The 15959-nt window shown below is 40.8% G+C and overlaps 1 protein-coding gene across 1 annotated transcript in view; it reads right to left on the bottom strand.

Moving 5' to 3' along the window:
- The window catches only part of sspo (SCO-spondin), an 84276-nt gene extending 69034 nt beyond the window's left edge, over positions 1–15242 (bottom strand). Inside the window, 17 exon segments of the mRNA XM_061065120.1 lie at positions 738–948; positions 2528–2780; positions 3970–4135; positions 4214–4432; positions 5509–5681; positions 6147–6282; positions 6386–6527; positions 6613–6862; positions 7648–7804; positions 8089–8214; positions 8552–8637; positions 8777–8935; positions 11142–11244; positions 11384–11607; positions 11766–11936; positions 13464–13546; positions 15013–15242. Coding sequence (XP_060921103.1) covers positions 738–948; positions 2528–2780; positions 3970–4135; positions 4214–4432; positions 5509–5681; positions 6147–6282; positions 6386–6527; positions 6613–6862; positions 7648–7804; positions 8089–8214; positions 8552–8637; positions 8777–8935; positions 11142–11244; positions 11384–11607; positions 11766–11936; positions 13464–13546; positions 15013–15242 — 2889 coding nt within the window.
- Between the last annotated feature and the right edge of the window lie 717 nt (positions 15243–15959).

The following is a 15959-nucleotide window of genomic DNA, read 5'->3' as shown; positions in this document are numbered from 1 at the left end:
ATAAGAAGTAACTAACCCCATTAATACATATTCATACGCCGCTGACGAAGTAGCGTGAGCAATTTGGGGTTAATTGTGTTGCCCAAGGACACATCGGACATGTGCCTGCAGGAGCTGGGGTTCAAACCCCCAACCGGTTGAGTGACGACCGACTCTACCAATGAAGCTACAGTCGCCCCTTGTGCATCTATTTGTTCTGCCACAGACCTGCTGCTAAACTGTTTTTCATTGTTTTTACAGCAATGACAATAAAAGTATTCTATTCTAGGTATCCACCACACAGCGAAGCAGTGCTGTGGGAAGATGAAGAAACTAAAAGAAGAATTAAAAAAAAAAACTAAATCAGTGTTGGCCGGCTTACTTCACCATGGCCAGGGGAATGCAGACATATAAAAAATCCCCATGATGAGCAGTTCTCAGGGAACTCCCTAGATCCATAGCTCCTCTTCAAAAAGTCCCCAGAACTGTTTGGTCCAAAAAATACCTGTTATGAACTTTGAAGGGCTGGAAATAACAGGAGCAACTTGTGACATTAATTCAGAGTGACCCCTTTCTATGTATTAAACAGTAAAGGAACAAAGCCTTTTCAATTATATTATTACTACATCTGTGTTTCTCTGCAATAAAATGTCAAAATGTGTCATGGTAGGGCTTTATAGTCTCAACATTTCACATATTAAAAATACATTTGTTATCCAAAATTAGCTTCAGCAAATGAAATGTGAGTTTTCACCCACTTGAAGCACAGTTCCCTTGGGACAGACGCAGCCAGACAGCGGCTCTCTGCAGCTGGACTGTGAAACACTGGACCCCTGCTGTTGGCCTGGAGGGTCCAGGCTGGAGCAGGTGAGGAGGCAGGAGCGTGGAGAGTAGACCAAAGAGCCTGGACACCGGTTCACCTCTTCACAGCGCTCCTGAGTGCAGTTAAACTGTCCCTGCTCACACACACTGGAAAGGGAAGAGGAGAGTGTGCAGAATCACTGGAACCTTTTTTTTTTCAAATAGGCTAAGTGTACATTAAAGTATATCAGAAATTATTTAGAGCTTGCAATGAATGATTGAATTCAGCAAAAATCAAACTTCACATTGACATATGTGTAGTTTATATCTGACTAAAAGACCTGCAGCCAAGGCCGTTGGCAACTTGGCCCTGCTGTTAGTAGAGAGCCCTTGAGTGTTTTGTCAAATCACTACTGGCCCATAAAAGTTAACTACAGACAGATAAAGTTTCACTTTTATTTCTCAAGACTAGCTGTTAAATATTACAAGGAAACAATCAAATGTGCAATGACGTGTGAGTTCAATTCGCTTGAATCAATAAATTTAAGAGCCGTCATTTAATGGGAATGGATGCACTATTCTGTCCGTCACGTTGTATATTAGTATAATGATTATCCCAAATTCAACTGTCCTACTTCCTTATAACAGTTAATGAGATTTAATGTGAATGCCTGGACACGATTTGCAGTTACAACATAATAAAAGTAAGTCAAGTAAAGATAGGGCTATCCACAGACACAGACACAGACACAGATATAAACACATTTATCAGTAGTCTTTTTTTTCTTATTGATGACTACCCTGACTCAGATAAAGTGACGACCGCTCCGTTTGTGTAGTGAAGAGATGCAATGAAATCAACCTATCCTGAATCAGGGAGCAGGAACATAGGGCGATTTCATCAGAGCTCTAGCACCACCAGGGAGTCAGCACGCTCTCATACATGGTGAACACACAATTTAAAGTTTCAGCAATTCAAATTAAAATTGATAAAATGACTAAATTAGCTATAATAATAATTAAAAAAAAAACAGGACAAAAACACAGTTAAATTAATTCAGAATATACTTCGACTTCAGTTAAACGTATTCAGTCTCAGATGTTGAGAGTTTAAAAGGAAGTTGATTTGAGCAAATGAAGTCACCAAATGCATGTGATCACGATACACGATTAAAATGAAAGTGTGCAAATATTATATTGTGGATGCATTAAACCTCTGCTCTACAAACAATGAAAGGAAGTGCGTCCTCTGTTTCCTTTATCACAGCCACCACATGATAAAAGCAGTGAAAACAGAGACATGCTCTTTTTTTATGACATGTTGTGAAAATAAAGTTTATGCAATTGGGTCAGTAAGAGCTTGTGCTGAGTTTATCTCTGCAGTGTTCAAGGTTAAAAGTTGTCTTTATTATCCCTGCGAGAGGGCAATTTGTTTTGCAGTCAGCAGTAAAACACACTGTTGTGTCTGCTGTTCTTCATTGCAGGACTGTGTCTGTGCAGGATGTTAAAATTTAAACTGAGTCAAATACTGTCATTAAGAGTCAAAGATGGATCTGTAAAATAAGATCATTTAAGAAGCAAATAGCAATCTTACATTCAGGGTTCAATTTACCTTGCATACTGTATATACTTAGAATTAGGATTTTCACTACATAGAGACTTGATCATATTGCTTGTAAAATCTTGATCATGTTTGCATACTATATGTAGGGTATTAAAGACAGAGAGTACTTGATCGACAACATACCAGGTATTACAGTTGTTCTTAATAACAGCACCAGACTGGTACGTCTTGTCTCCTTGCACACAGGGGCACATACTGATGGGTACACATTGGCCCTGGTGGTCCTGCACTAGTCCTGTTGGGCACTGGCAACCTGGGATACACATCCTCATACCCACTCCAACACCTTCATCATCGCAGCTCCAACCCTCGGAACAGGAGCCACCACAGGCACGACCACACTCCTTGTATACCTGACCTCCTGAACACTGGACCGCTGGAAAGACAGGGGATTTTAGTTATTGTTTAAAGGTGGTTTAATGCTAAAGGGCAACCAGTTCTGTCGAGGATATTTCTGATTTTGGCTTTTAAGTAGTGTTAAAGTCATTATAAAAACAGACAAACAACATCAACACCTCCTTCAGCTTTAGGCTAATACTGAACACTAGCTTGGCTTAGCAAGCTAGTGCTAGCTTAGATCTTTCAAGTCATATTGCTCTAGTCACAGTAAATTCACAATTTAGTGATTTAGTCTTTGTGTGAGGTCAGGTCATGCGACTCCAAACTTGAGTGAATTACACAAGTTAAAATAAGTGGACATAGCTTCTTTGTTTCAAACGTGAAGCCAATACAATAGTGAAAAAAAACCCACAGTAGGAGACGCCACTGGTTGCAAAAGGAAATCCAGTTGTTAGTCTATCAGAAAAAACTAGTTTACTCATTTCAGGGTGGCTGTGGCTCAGCAGTGGAGTCGGTTGTCTCTCAACCAGAAAACCAGGGGTTTTATACCCAGCTTCTCCAGGCACATGTGGAAGTGTACATGGGCAAATCAATGAATGTGTCTGAACGGGATTATTTAATACTGATGGACAGTTTACATTCTGTAGCAGCCTCTACAACCAGTGTGTGAATGGGTGTGAATGGGTAGGTGTGACCTGCAGTGTCAAAAATGTTTTTGGTGGTCAGAAGACTGGAAAAGTGCTATACAAGCTCCACTTACCATTTCCACAGTATGCATTTTACTGATCAGTTTATGGTCCAAATCACTAATTTCACGAAAACAGCAGTAAAGAAAGGTCAGCTTTAAGGCTTGGCTTCCTGTGATTAACAAGTCCCTAACATGGCCACCTGTCAAACCAGGATACAGGTAGAGCAATGTGTTCAACTACGGTCACTTCTTGCTCCAAATAACTCAGACGGGATGATTAAAATGCCACACTTGAGCCTTCAAAAGTCTTTCCAAGAACCAATGGGTAAGTTGCGGTGGTTACGACTCTTACACACAGCCTAAGAAAAACAATACAGCTATGCCCTGCTCTTGTTGTACCTCGAACGAATAATAATACCATTAATGGATCTACAGGAACCATGAATGAACAAACATAACAAATGTAATGACAGCCAGGAGAAGACCAATCCATGTGATGAACTCACCAGGACACTAATCTATGGCCTTGAAAACTTACGGCAGAAGGTTTGATTTCGCCAGTGGATGGTAGCTCCTTCTTGTGCACAGTGTCGGGTGTAGGCGGTGAGGATGTTGCAATGACAGGCTTTCTGTGGATGGCAGCCACAAACCTCCGACAGACAGAGACGATAATAGGGCTCCCTCTCCACGACGTCATGACACACCTGCAAAATCAGAAAGAGAGTGTAACAGGAACCTCCTCCTTAGATAGTGGGAGATTTAAAACACTTCATGCACTTTACCTGAAAGATAGGACTGTGTATGATGGAGCACACAGTCTCTGCATATTGTCTCCTCTGGGTGTAGGTGGTGCAGGGATCTGATGGAGCCCCTTTAGGTAGGGCACAGCGCTCTGTTGTGAATTTCCCTGCAAAGGATGAAACACTGCTCTCCACGTCTCCTTCTGGTGTGGTGAAGTCATCATGCTGGTTCCAGGTTAACGTTCCACACAGGCCACGCACCTTGAATACAACAGTCATACTTTTAAACTAGAACAAAGGTATATGAAATGGTAGTTTAAGTTTATGACATTTTTTTTTTCTTCCCTGCATTACAGGGGAGTGTCCAAAGGGGTAGACAGAGGTGGCATGTGCCCCCCTTGAAATCTGATTGGCCACACACCCCTAAATCAAAATCTATGATTGGCTTTTTGCCTTATCAGAGGCGGGATCAACTGTTCTGGCTGTTTTCAACTGGTTAATGGGAGTACATTCAGTTGTAAATAAAAAACATTGCTTATCCATAAAAAGATAATGAAGGAAAAACTTGTACACAATGTCTAACTTGCAATGGATTTAATTGCCAATTCGTTTATTTTTGCAAGTTAGACCACGTGCAAGAGTTTGCATGCAATTTTCTAATTACTTAAAATTGTGACTTTTGACAGAACACTTTGTTTATGAGTCCCTAAAGAACCAAGCTAAAATGATTTATAAGTTGCCAAATTCTGTTACTTAAATGGACAGGACAGAAAGGCAAATGTTTTTTTATTAATTTGCATGCGTACACAATTGTCAGGCCACCCCTGCATAAGACAGTGCCCCAGGTGTGCCACCCCAGTTAAAAAAACAGTCTGGAAACCCCCCCCCCCCCCCCCCTCTGTATTAAGATACTGTTGCAGAATGTTTGGAAACTAAAAATACAAGTTCCAGACATAACATTTATCTCAACTCCTTTTAAACTAAATATGGCACAACTGATATGCCATATAGGGGCAGCTGTGGCTAAGTTGGTAGAGTTGGTCATCTCTCAAACGGAAGTTCGGGGGTTTGATCCCCAGCTCCTGCAGCTACATGTCCGATGTGTCCTTGGGTAAGACCCCAAATTGCTCTGGCTGCTTTGTTGTTGGCATGTGAATGTGTATGAATGGGATTAGTTACTTCTGATGGTTACTTTACATAGCAACCACTGCCATCAGTGTGTGAATGTGTAGGTGTGACCTGCAGTGTAAAAGCACTTTGAGTAGTCAGAAGACTAGAAAAGTGATATACAAGCTCAAATCCATTTACCATTTACTTATGAGGTGTAAAGAGAGTACCTTGTGTGCAAAGCCAGGTTGCAGTGTGATGAGCAACAAAGGTCCATCTAAGTGCAACAACAGCTGGGCTCCAAAAGTCTGGATGAGGAGAAATGACGAGGAGGCCCTACGTACAACCAGGTCCCCCGTCACCACAGGTAATGACTCCTTCTGTCCATTTAGTGTCACTGTACCTGGAAGTAACAATTCAAAGGACGCAATCAGAAAGCAGGTCAGAAAGTAGTTTTTTTTAGACAACAACCTCCTTGCGGGGACCCCATCTAATAGCTTTCAATCTCATTGCCCTGCTTAACGCTGGTTTGAGGGTCCCCCAACTGATTTTTGCCTTAGGCCCCAATGGACTATGGAATCACCAATGGTCATGTTTGCATACATTTAAATAAATTATTAACTGTTTCCCTTTATTAACTCTTCAGAAAAATAAAAGACTTGAAAAATACAAAAAATCACTTACGACAAATGTATTATGGTGCAAAAAGGACTAACGTTTAAACGCACTGTGTCTTCCTCAGAGTCAAAAATATACTTCTACTAAATTACAAGACTTTTTAGCCGCTAAAAGCTGCAAAATGTTCACGTCATTAACTTTGTCTGCCATTCAGAGAGGGTGAAAATGTCAGCGTGTAAGACTAACTCACCAGTGTCTGTGATGGTGACAGTGGTGCGGAGTGCTGTAACCAAGATCTCCCTCATACAACCAAGGCCTCCTCCACCTCCTCCTGCTGTACACTCCCCACTGCGCACACTCACCACCAGCTTCCTGTCAATAAAGTCCTGTAAACACATAAAATATAAACAGTAAGTGGCTGCTTCACGCACACAATTGTATCTCAAGGTGTATGTAAATGTGTGCATGGTTGCGTTTTAAGTGTCTCACCTCTACAGCAGTGAACAGACAGTCTCCTCCCTGCAGTGAATACCTCTTTTTGTCAAAAGTGGTCACCTGTAGCGCCCCCATCAGGCTGCACTGTGCTGCACACTTCTCCCCAGTACACTGCCACTGGCCTGCTCTGCACACACTGTGATGATTAGGAGTTCAAAAGTAAACTGAAGAGTCTGAAAGTGAAGAATTCCCATGTGTTAAGATCAAAAGAAAGGACATACCAGGTGTTGCATCTCTGCTGTATCCTGTCCCCTGATTTGTAGGTGCTTCTGCGATGGAAGCAAGGACAATCGTCTCTTTGCAGACAGAGTCCTTGGTGAAGGTAGAGGCCTGGTGGACACTCACAGCCCCCCACACACTCGTCCCTGCACTGCCCCATGGCTGCAGGACCTGTGTGCTGAGGAGACGCACAACTGGGGGGACAGGAGGACACGCAGTCTGAAAATACCTGATCTCTGGGACAGACACGACCTGGGGAGACAGAGAAGAAGAGAAAGAAATAGATTTGAAGATTTCTTTGCATGTGCTAGCATCATGTGTACCTACTGATAACTGTTACATAGACTGTGCTTAACTTGGCAGAGAATCAATCCATTGAAGGCAATAATTCATTACTTTATGATGCTGATGCTTTGAACTGTTTTAATAGGTTCAAACTAATTCAGTGGATTCCTTCTGTCAGATAGGTTTGAAAGAAAGTACTGGAGCACACAAATCAATAAAGGTACATTTAAAGGTGTAAAGGACTAACGTTTCAATGCACTGCGTCTCCCTCAGAGTGAAAGAGAACAGGTACAAGTTTCGAAATAAAAGAAATCCAGCGATAACAATGTGTCAGTGATTAGTTTTCCATTAAACTACTGATGGATGAGGATATTCTTAGACTGTGTGGCCATTTCTCTACAAGTTTTTTTCACATTTTACTTGGTAATACAAAAAATTATCCCAATAAAGTTGAAGTTAGAATTGGTCATTTCAGATCATGCCCCTCTTACAGAACCACAAACCCTATCACAGCTTACAAACCTACAATCAGAACTTTCAAAATAAACAAACTAGCATTAGCTTTAACAACATTTTCATATTGTCCTGTAATTGCCACTTGTTGCCACAGTGTTGAAAATGATTGCTTTAGAGAGCACCTTGTATTTTTGATAGATAATCCCAAAAATTAAATCGTCCGAGGCTGTTTTCTCACATAGTCAACAGTATATAAATACTATAGTATATAAATACTATATGTTTATTGTTATTACCACACAGAGCTGCTGTCCTCCACATAATTATGACGTGTTGTTGGGCACACTCGCGGGTGTAGCTGGCCAGGGTGTCACACACTGCGGAGTCCCTCTCTCTGGGAGGTAGGCTACAATACAGGTAGAGACAGGTGTCTACGTACGCTGCTGGGTCCACCTGAAAGACACAGAAACACAAGCTTAGTCATGTCAAGCTTAATCATGTCAGGGTTATTTGATTGTAACCAATAAGTGTCTGCAAAACCAAAACTGTACAAATACTGGAAAGAGAGGCTTTGATTTTAAGAGACGCACGCTACGGAGTCTGACCAGTAACTAAAAGTTTATTGGATTTCCAATGACATGCGCTAGAGTGTCTCCTTATGTTGTCTTAAAAGATGACAATCAATTGCAAAAAAAAAAAAAAGCCATGTGACTAGGTCGGTGTAATGGGTGTCTGACCCGGAGGTGACAGTGTGTGAAGGGGTCTGCCAGCAGTCGGTGACACACAGACTCTGCATGCCTGCGTAGTGCCGGGTCTCCTGAGACATCACAGCTGTGACCAAGCTCAGCTGCATCACTGCAGCCCTGAGGGAAGCACAGGACAGAGACACATCTAATTATAGAGGGTGCAACATATAAATGCAATTTGAGATGTATTTCATTTACAGTGAAAAATGTCCCACTTCATCCAAAGCAACAGCTAAAACCACCTCCAATGAGGAGATGCGTGTTTAGTCTGTGTTAACAGCTATCCAACATCAAGGACCATTATTCAGCCATTAAGTTGTTATTGATTCAGGTTTGCATTCAGAAAGCAGAAATATGTTATAATAAAGGTGTCCCACAAGAAAATATAACAGTGGTAACAAAAGTACTCTAAAGCTATAACCAATGAAATACAAATATAAATGAAGTGGAGTACTTCATTCTGCTGGTCTGGAACTTTCCATGAGTTGCCGAAGCTGGCAGCGTACTGGGACACAGTCCCACCCATTGTGGTGAAGTCATCTATGGCACAAATACACAAACAGGTTAGCTGTGTGATTGAAAAGTAAACTTGTCCAAATCAGTTTTATCAATCCAAATTTCAGTTGTAGAAAGTAAAGAAAAACCTTGACACTTGTATATTTAATGGCACTTTTCTTACCATCAGCATTGTTGTTGTAGACTCCACAGAGCCCCCTGGTGGCAGCAAGGTGCTCAGCAGTCACTGTCAAATAGACTGTGCTGCTCAGGTCAAACTTCAGTCTAACTCCCAGACCGCTCTCCACAAACACAAAGTCCCCGAGCCAGTGAACACTCACTCCTGTTAAGAGTCCAAACAATCATAGAACGTACTTTAAGTCCCAGGTATGTTAATGATTAATGATTAATCGATAAGAATGTAACCGATTAAAAATGGATTAACTGACAATCTGCTTTGTTTACAATTTTACCTGCGGCAACATGTGATATCATTTTATACTGCAGAAGGAAGCGGTACTGACAAAAGTGAGGCAAAAAATAAAGCAGTCAGCAGAGAGCGTTTTCTGTTTAATGATGCTAATCGAATTATTAATAATTTGTCGATTATTGATTGTTAATATGATCAACTATCGCTTTAGAAAAATGACTGAAATTTGCAACCCTAGTATAAGGTAATTACACAATATTAAAAATAATATTTTTTCAATAAACACATTTGAATTTTTTACATAGTGTCACCATAAGCTGTACATAAGATGTGAAAGTAAACATCTGGTCTGAAATGGCATGATAATGTTATTTCTTATGACCAGCAGGGGGCGATGACAGCGATCGCATTAAGATAACCATTGTAGAAAGATAATGACCTAACATCTTACTAGACCTATAACCTATGCATTTTCCTAATAAGGTAACAGTCTCAATAGCTAGTCTTTTTATAGTGCAGCATGAAGTTTCCCCCCCCCCCCCCATTTACAGTAAAGTGGCCATAAAGCAGGTTATGCTTTAGTGTGTGTGATTCTGATGTTGCTACCACAGTGACCTCTCAATCTAAGTGACGCCTTTTCACGTTATATATCTACAACTTGTCCAAGTATATTCATTTCTGGCTCAGAAAAAAAAGATGGCAACAGCCAGTATGCTAACTCGACTCTTCTACTCTGTAGTTTACAAACAAAATGGTGAAATCCCAGTTTTTTAAATCAATTTCGTTAATAATGGATGGCTGACTTTCATTTTACATGATGGAGATGGACCCAAAAAGATTTAGTAAATAATCAAAAATTATTTTTAAGTAGATATACATGATGATCCCATAATCTTGCAAAACATTGGACCCGCCTCCTCTGCCATTACCTGGGCGTAATCTGATCTGAGCAAAAGGTGTGGCCAAGGGCAAATAAAGCTCTTATGCTGGAGCCAGCTTGTTGGAGCAGACCATGTGCTCTGATGTCATGGGGGGGGGGGGGGGGGGGGATTTGGGTTTAGTTCATTTTTCTTTGTATTTAGTTAACTTGGCATCCGTTTTGTCTACACTTTGTGTTTGATTTGCTTTGGCCATACCCCTATATAAGTTCCCTTTTATCTCATTGTGTTGGGTCTGTTTCTTGAGTTAATGCCTTATTTTTAATCTTGTTTATTTAAGTTTTTATAAAGTTGACTTCATTCATAGCCCCAGTTCTTATAAAATGTTTTTTAAACTTGGTTTTCTTTGTTGGGTAAAATAAAAACCCACCCATTGTGTCCTGACGAAGACCCAGTTGAATCGAAGCGCATAGACACATCCCTGTTTATAAAATATTTTTATAGTGCATCAGAGTGCCTCGTACTATCAGACTGTCTTTTTTCACTACAAACTTTGTTTGTACTCAGGACAGTCATTTATTTACAAGTTTAATAAGTCTCAGCCTCTCAGGGCTCCTCAAACATGTCTGTAAAGTTTCTTGTCATAAATCCTCTCTGATCCTGTATTCTATCATTCCTATTTTTCAGCTCAGAACAGGCTGTTTCTGTGTCTGTAGCTTCACATGTAAATGAGCTGTGTCTGACCACGCCCCTCAAGAAGGGCTTGGGTAGCTCTGACTTTCTTGCACCATGCCCAACTGTTTACGTTGAGAGGGCAGTCTCAGGGGGCAGAACAAACACCTAGCTGTGGGAGTGTCACCCACCTGGGGGAGGGGTTACTGCCCTTTGTGATGTCATAAAAGGGAAAATCTACAAACGGCCTGTTTGAGCACACATTTTCTGAAAAGTGGAGCAGGCGAAAGACAGAGAGAATGGACTTTTCTCATAATTAATGGGTTTGAACACAGGCTAGGGACACATATTAGTGCTTGAAAACCAAGGTAAAGTGTATTTTGCATAATATGTGACCTTTAAAATGACTCCTTACTGCTTGGTCCTTTTTGATTTCAGAATATTTGCTTTATTTGGTTCAGTGCATGCCTATCGTGATGTTGCTAGAGCATTAGGGAAATTTGATCTTATTTTAAAATGGTCTAGGAGGAGAAAGCTTTACTGACAGGTAAAAATATCTTATATCTTACCATTTTGGAAGAGGGGTTCTCCATTTGGGACAGGCTGGTTGTTCAGCGTTAAGTTCTTGTGTCGAATGGTGACCAAATCTAGACCAAGCATTGTCCTCAAAGCCTGAGAGCAAAGAGGCAAGGAGTGATTACCATTATTTATATAACAAGTACTGCCATATTATTGCTACTGGTGAGAGCCAATTAGAAAAGCACTCAAATATTTGTCTAATAATTCCCCTACAATCGGACTTATCAATCACCTTACTGCAGCGTCTTCTCCCGTCACAGACTGTACTGATGTAGACAGCCCAGGTGCCATCAGTAGATGAGGCCAGCAGGTAAGTGCAGCTGCCCTGAAAGTGGAAGTGCTTTCTGTCAAAAGTGCGGAAGTGGGCTCCACCCCAGGACATGCATGTGGCCGAACTCTGAGGCAACCTGACGCTACCCAGCAGACCACCACGCACCAGAGGAGAGAACTGGGAGTCTGCAGAGGAGAAACAGGAGATCAATTTCATCCCTTATTGTCACATGAAATAAAAGCATTAAGCAGCTGCACACTTTTTCTTGGTGCGCTAAAATAAGAGTTTGAAAATGGGGCAAAATAAGTATAGTATGTGTGAGTGTGCATGCATGTTCACTGACCAGGAAGGAGAGTGTACGTGCAAGACAGGCAGGTCTGGTCCGAGGCATTCCTCCAGCTTAGACCCCACAGGCTGCTGCAGCACTGCTCCATGGGCATCAGGGAGGAGTTGTGAACTCCAGGGAATTCCTCACAACTCCACGTAGAGAAACACTGACCACGCACACCCACACCTGGAAGGAAGGCGGAACAGGACAAATAAGATACTAGTAGAAAAATTAGCAATGGACTTCAGTTACTCTATCAAATATATCAGATACAGTGAATAAATGATTCAACCAATTCCCATTATAATAACTTTAGAATCACAAAATAAGTGACATTACATTTAGAGCATGTCTAGACTGTATTCTTAGTTATATTTATAGTGCAAGAAATGTTTAATTAATGCCAGAATAGCTAGTAAAAAGATTTCACTCTTCAAAGAAACCAGTGCAAAATTAATGATAGGAAGTTTTCCAATATTCTATATTTTTCAAGAGTTTATTTTGGATTCAGATTCAGACAACTTTACTTATCCCTGAAGGACAATTCAGTTTCAGCTCCTGCAGTTTTTTGGGGCTTTTTACGCCTTTATTTTAGAGAGAGAAAAGTGGATAGAGTCAAAAATGGAGAGCGAGAGTTAGAGGAATGACATGCGGGAAAGGAGCCACAGGTCGTATTTGAGCCTGGGCCACCCGCTTGGAGGACTATAGGCTCTGTACATGGTGCACGTGCACTAACTACTAGGCTACTGGTGCCCCCTTATTTTCTATTTTAATAATAATAATATTTTAGGTAGATGTGCTGATTTGTTGCCCATTAAGCAATATGATAAATGGACTGTAGATAAAACAAGTGATAAACATAAACCATAATAATACTTGTAAGAATGCCACTGAACCTAGTCTGGAATGACAAAACAAACAAACAAAAAATATTGTTAAAATTTGGTAAACTTTCAAAATACATGTATGGATGCAATAGAGATATATAAATAACATTTATATAATAAAGAAGAAGAATGGAATCCAAAGAGGGGAAATTAGTTAAACACCTACACACACACACATAGGCTGAAATACACACACATGCACAAACAGGATCTTATGGACATGCACTAGCGGTGTGATGTCAGAGTGAGGGGGCTGCACAAGAAAGAGTGCCGAGCAGTTTGCCTTGCTCAAGGGCACCTCAGCAGTGCTCAGGAAGTGAACTGGCACCTTTCCAGCTACCAGACCAATTTCCAGACCGGCCACCCTCCAGTTCTCAAGTCCCGACACAGAGCTAGTCCTGCCCCACTACCCAATAATCACATAATGTAGAAAAATCTAAATTGTTTAATTTTAATCAATTCAATCAGTTTGATCATTTGAAGTTACAGCATATTTATGTGTTAAAATCTTGTGTGTAGGATTTTATCATGAAGGAAAACGTCTGGAGCACACGGTCGACACAAACATTTTAATGTGTGCCTGCACTATATCAAAATAGCTGAATGTGTGTCTGTGTGCTTCTGAAGTTTTCTTTCATGCTGTGATTATCTGCCCCTGTTCTGAGACGCAGCATTATGCTATGTCCGCCAGTTGGCACGGTTTCCCCATCTGTGTAGGATTATATATTTTACGATGTATAGCTTTTTCTGTGTCTACTTTACCAAGCGATATCAGCGTCATGCATGCTTGGTCGTTGCAATGACTTTCCTTCGTTTATGTACTCACCCTCAGAGCAACGTGGTCCTCCCCAGCCTTCACAACACACCCTCACTGTCTTGTTCACAGTCTGCGTCTCCATCTCTGGAGGTCTTAAAACAACAAACATGTCAGGTTAAGAGTTTATACATTTAGAAACTGTGTGCATTCATTCTAATGCTATACCTGTGGCTTTTATATCTATAAAGATACAACATGCAACCCTTAAATGCCATTTTAATTCAAATGAATAGTTTGTACTTCTAAGACTCATATACCCTTAATTACAACACGTAGCTTTAAAAATACATCCTACACAAGGCATTGCTTTTGAAATGTCTTGATTTATTAAATACGTTTACTCCCGTAATGCATTCCTTGTCAGTATATGTCACCAGGAGAGTGTAGAAAGTATGCTCCTGCAATCTTCCCTCTCTCATACCCAGCTCTCCATAAACTTCAATATTCATCCATCCATTATCTACAACACTTTTTCCCATTATGGGTTGCAGGAGGCTGGAGCTGATCCCAGCAGCGGGGTATACCCTGGACTGGTCGCCAGTCCATCACAGGGCTGCCATACAGTGTAGAGACATACAACCAGCCACACTCACATTCCTACACAGGCAATTTGAGAGTCACCAATTGAAGCCCATGCTTCAATATATTCAAAAATATTTGCCAAATTTCTTCAAAGTGACATGATGCAGATTTTTTTAATGATGCTTTTTTCCCCTTATTTTACACAAGAGAATGATCTTTTACTTGAGGATGTGACTTTATTAAAAAGCTTTTCCTCCAAGCCCCACACTTGCACTGACATGGTTTCATAGAACCCCAAGCATATAGTTTGAGCACAAGCAGAGCGAATCCAAACAGAGTGACAATTTTAGGTGAGTCAAAGAATGAAAAATCTGAATCAAAAGGTCATGTTCTCAATGTCTAAAAAGACCACGCTCAAGTATGAGAAGCCTCCATCTAATGCAGTGGTTCCCAAACTTTTTCTACAGGGCTCCCCTTTGGTAGATGAAAATATTTTTTAAGCCCCACAACCTCACCAAACACATCAACATATATCATATCGACATACAGTACATTAAACACAATGTCAGTCATGCTCTTCTCTAACAAATTCCTATTTAGAATGTATCTTTAACATTTGCTGCAGGGCCTAAAGTTATGAGAAAAGAGGCCCGGCAAGGCTTGACAAAAACAATGCACATCGTTTTTCACTACTTGCAAAGCATGGGAAATTTTTGTGAGAGGAAAATGTAAGGCCGAAAGTGAATAACACCAGACGTCACAGTTTGTGAAGTTTCATGTTGCCGTATCACCTTTTCCTCCCTTCTTCCCTTTTTTATAAGTGGCAAGCTAGTTTTCCTTTGTTGTCACAACAAACTGCTATCTTGGGGTCCCTGGCCCCACTTTGGGAATCACAAATTTAATGGAAACAATAATGCTACAATGTTTTTTAAACATCTATCTGGCCTTCCCATTCTGAGCTGTTCAATGCTATACACAAAAACCTCAGCTAACCTTACCAGCTATTTGAACTTCAGCTTGACCATTTTTCACTTACTTGTACATGTAACAGGTTGCCTTGGGGCCCTGTTGTTTGTAGTACAGTGCAATGCCATCATCGCCTCCGTGCTTGACTCGCATCCTGTCCACATCCAGCCTCCAGGCTTCAGTGTTATACTGATACACTTCTGAGCAGCTCACTTCAAGCTGCAGACGTGGGGACAGGACTCGCTCCGCTTTCTCCTGCACCGTGTGCTCACACCAGTGTCTGTGGTAGAATACATGCATTTCATTTTCACTGCAATACTGGATTTATTACAATACTGCCTCACACAAAATGTTTGCTTATAATTGAGTTACAGGTCCTAAATGCCGATCAAGGATGAAACGTCTACCCACTACTAACCTAAAGAAATTCATTATAAAACACATTCTAGTGCATTGTAAATACTTCTACTGTATGTATCTGTCCCTAAAAATGCCATTGGTTGGGGTGCCGGTAGCAGAGCGGTTAGTGTGCACGTCCCATGTACGGGGGCTGTAGTCCTCCAAGCAAGTGGTCCGGGTTTGAGTCCGACCTGTGGCTACTTTCCTGCACGTCATTCCCCACTCTCTTTCTCTTTGTGATATCTGACTCTATCCACTGTCCAATCTCTCACATAAAGCCATAAAAAGCCCAGAATTAAACGTAAAAAAAATGCCATCAGTCTTAAAATATCATCTTTAAGCATTTCCTGAGGCGATGTCATGACACTTGGCAGATAAAAAGTCCCTAAATTAACACAGAATCCAACAATAGTGGAAACATATATACATATATATATATATATACACAAATATTTTTTATAAAAAATACATGCATAAAATCAGGAGAAACCTTGGATTACTTCAATGAGCAATTATTTTAAAAAAGTTGCTACCTGGGAAAATATTGTGATCGCCTACTCAAGAAGCGCCAACAAATCAGGAAATTGGCAGAATTTTACCTGATTTTTGGAGTTGACC

Source organism: Labrus mixtus, chromosome 19 (assembly GCF_963584025.1).
Source record: "Labrus mixtus chromosome 19, fLabMix1.1, whole genome shotgun sequence".
In the NCBI taxonomy this organism is placed as follows: domain Eukaryota; kingdom Metazoa; phylum Chordata; class Actinopteri; order Labriformes; family Labridae; genus Labrus; species Labrus mixtus.
The sequence above is the reverse complement of the archived record's forward strand: the minus strand, read 5'-3'. Positions and strand labels throughout refer to the sequence as shown.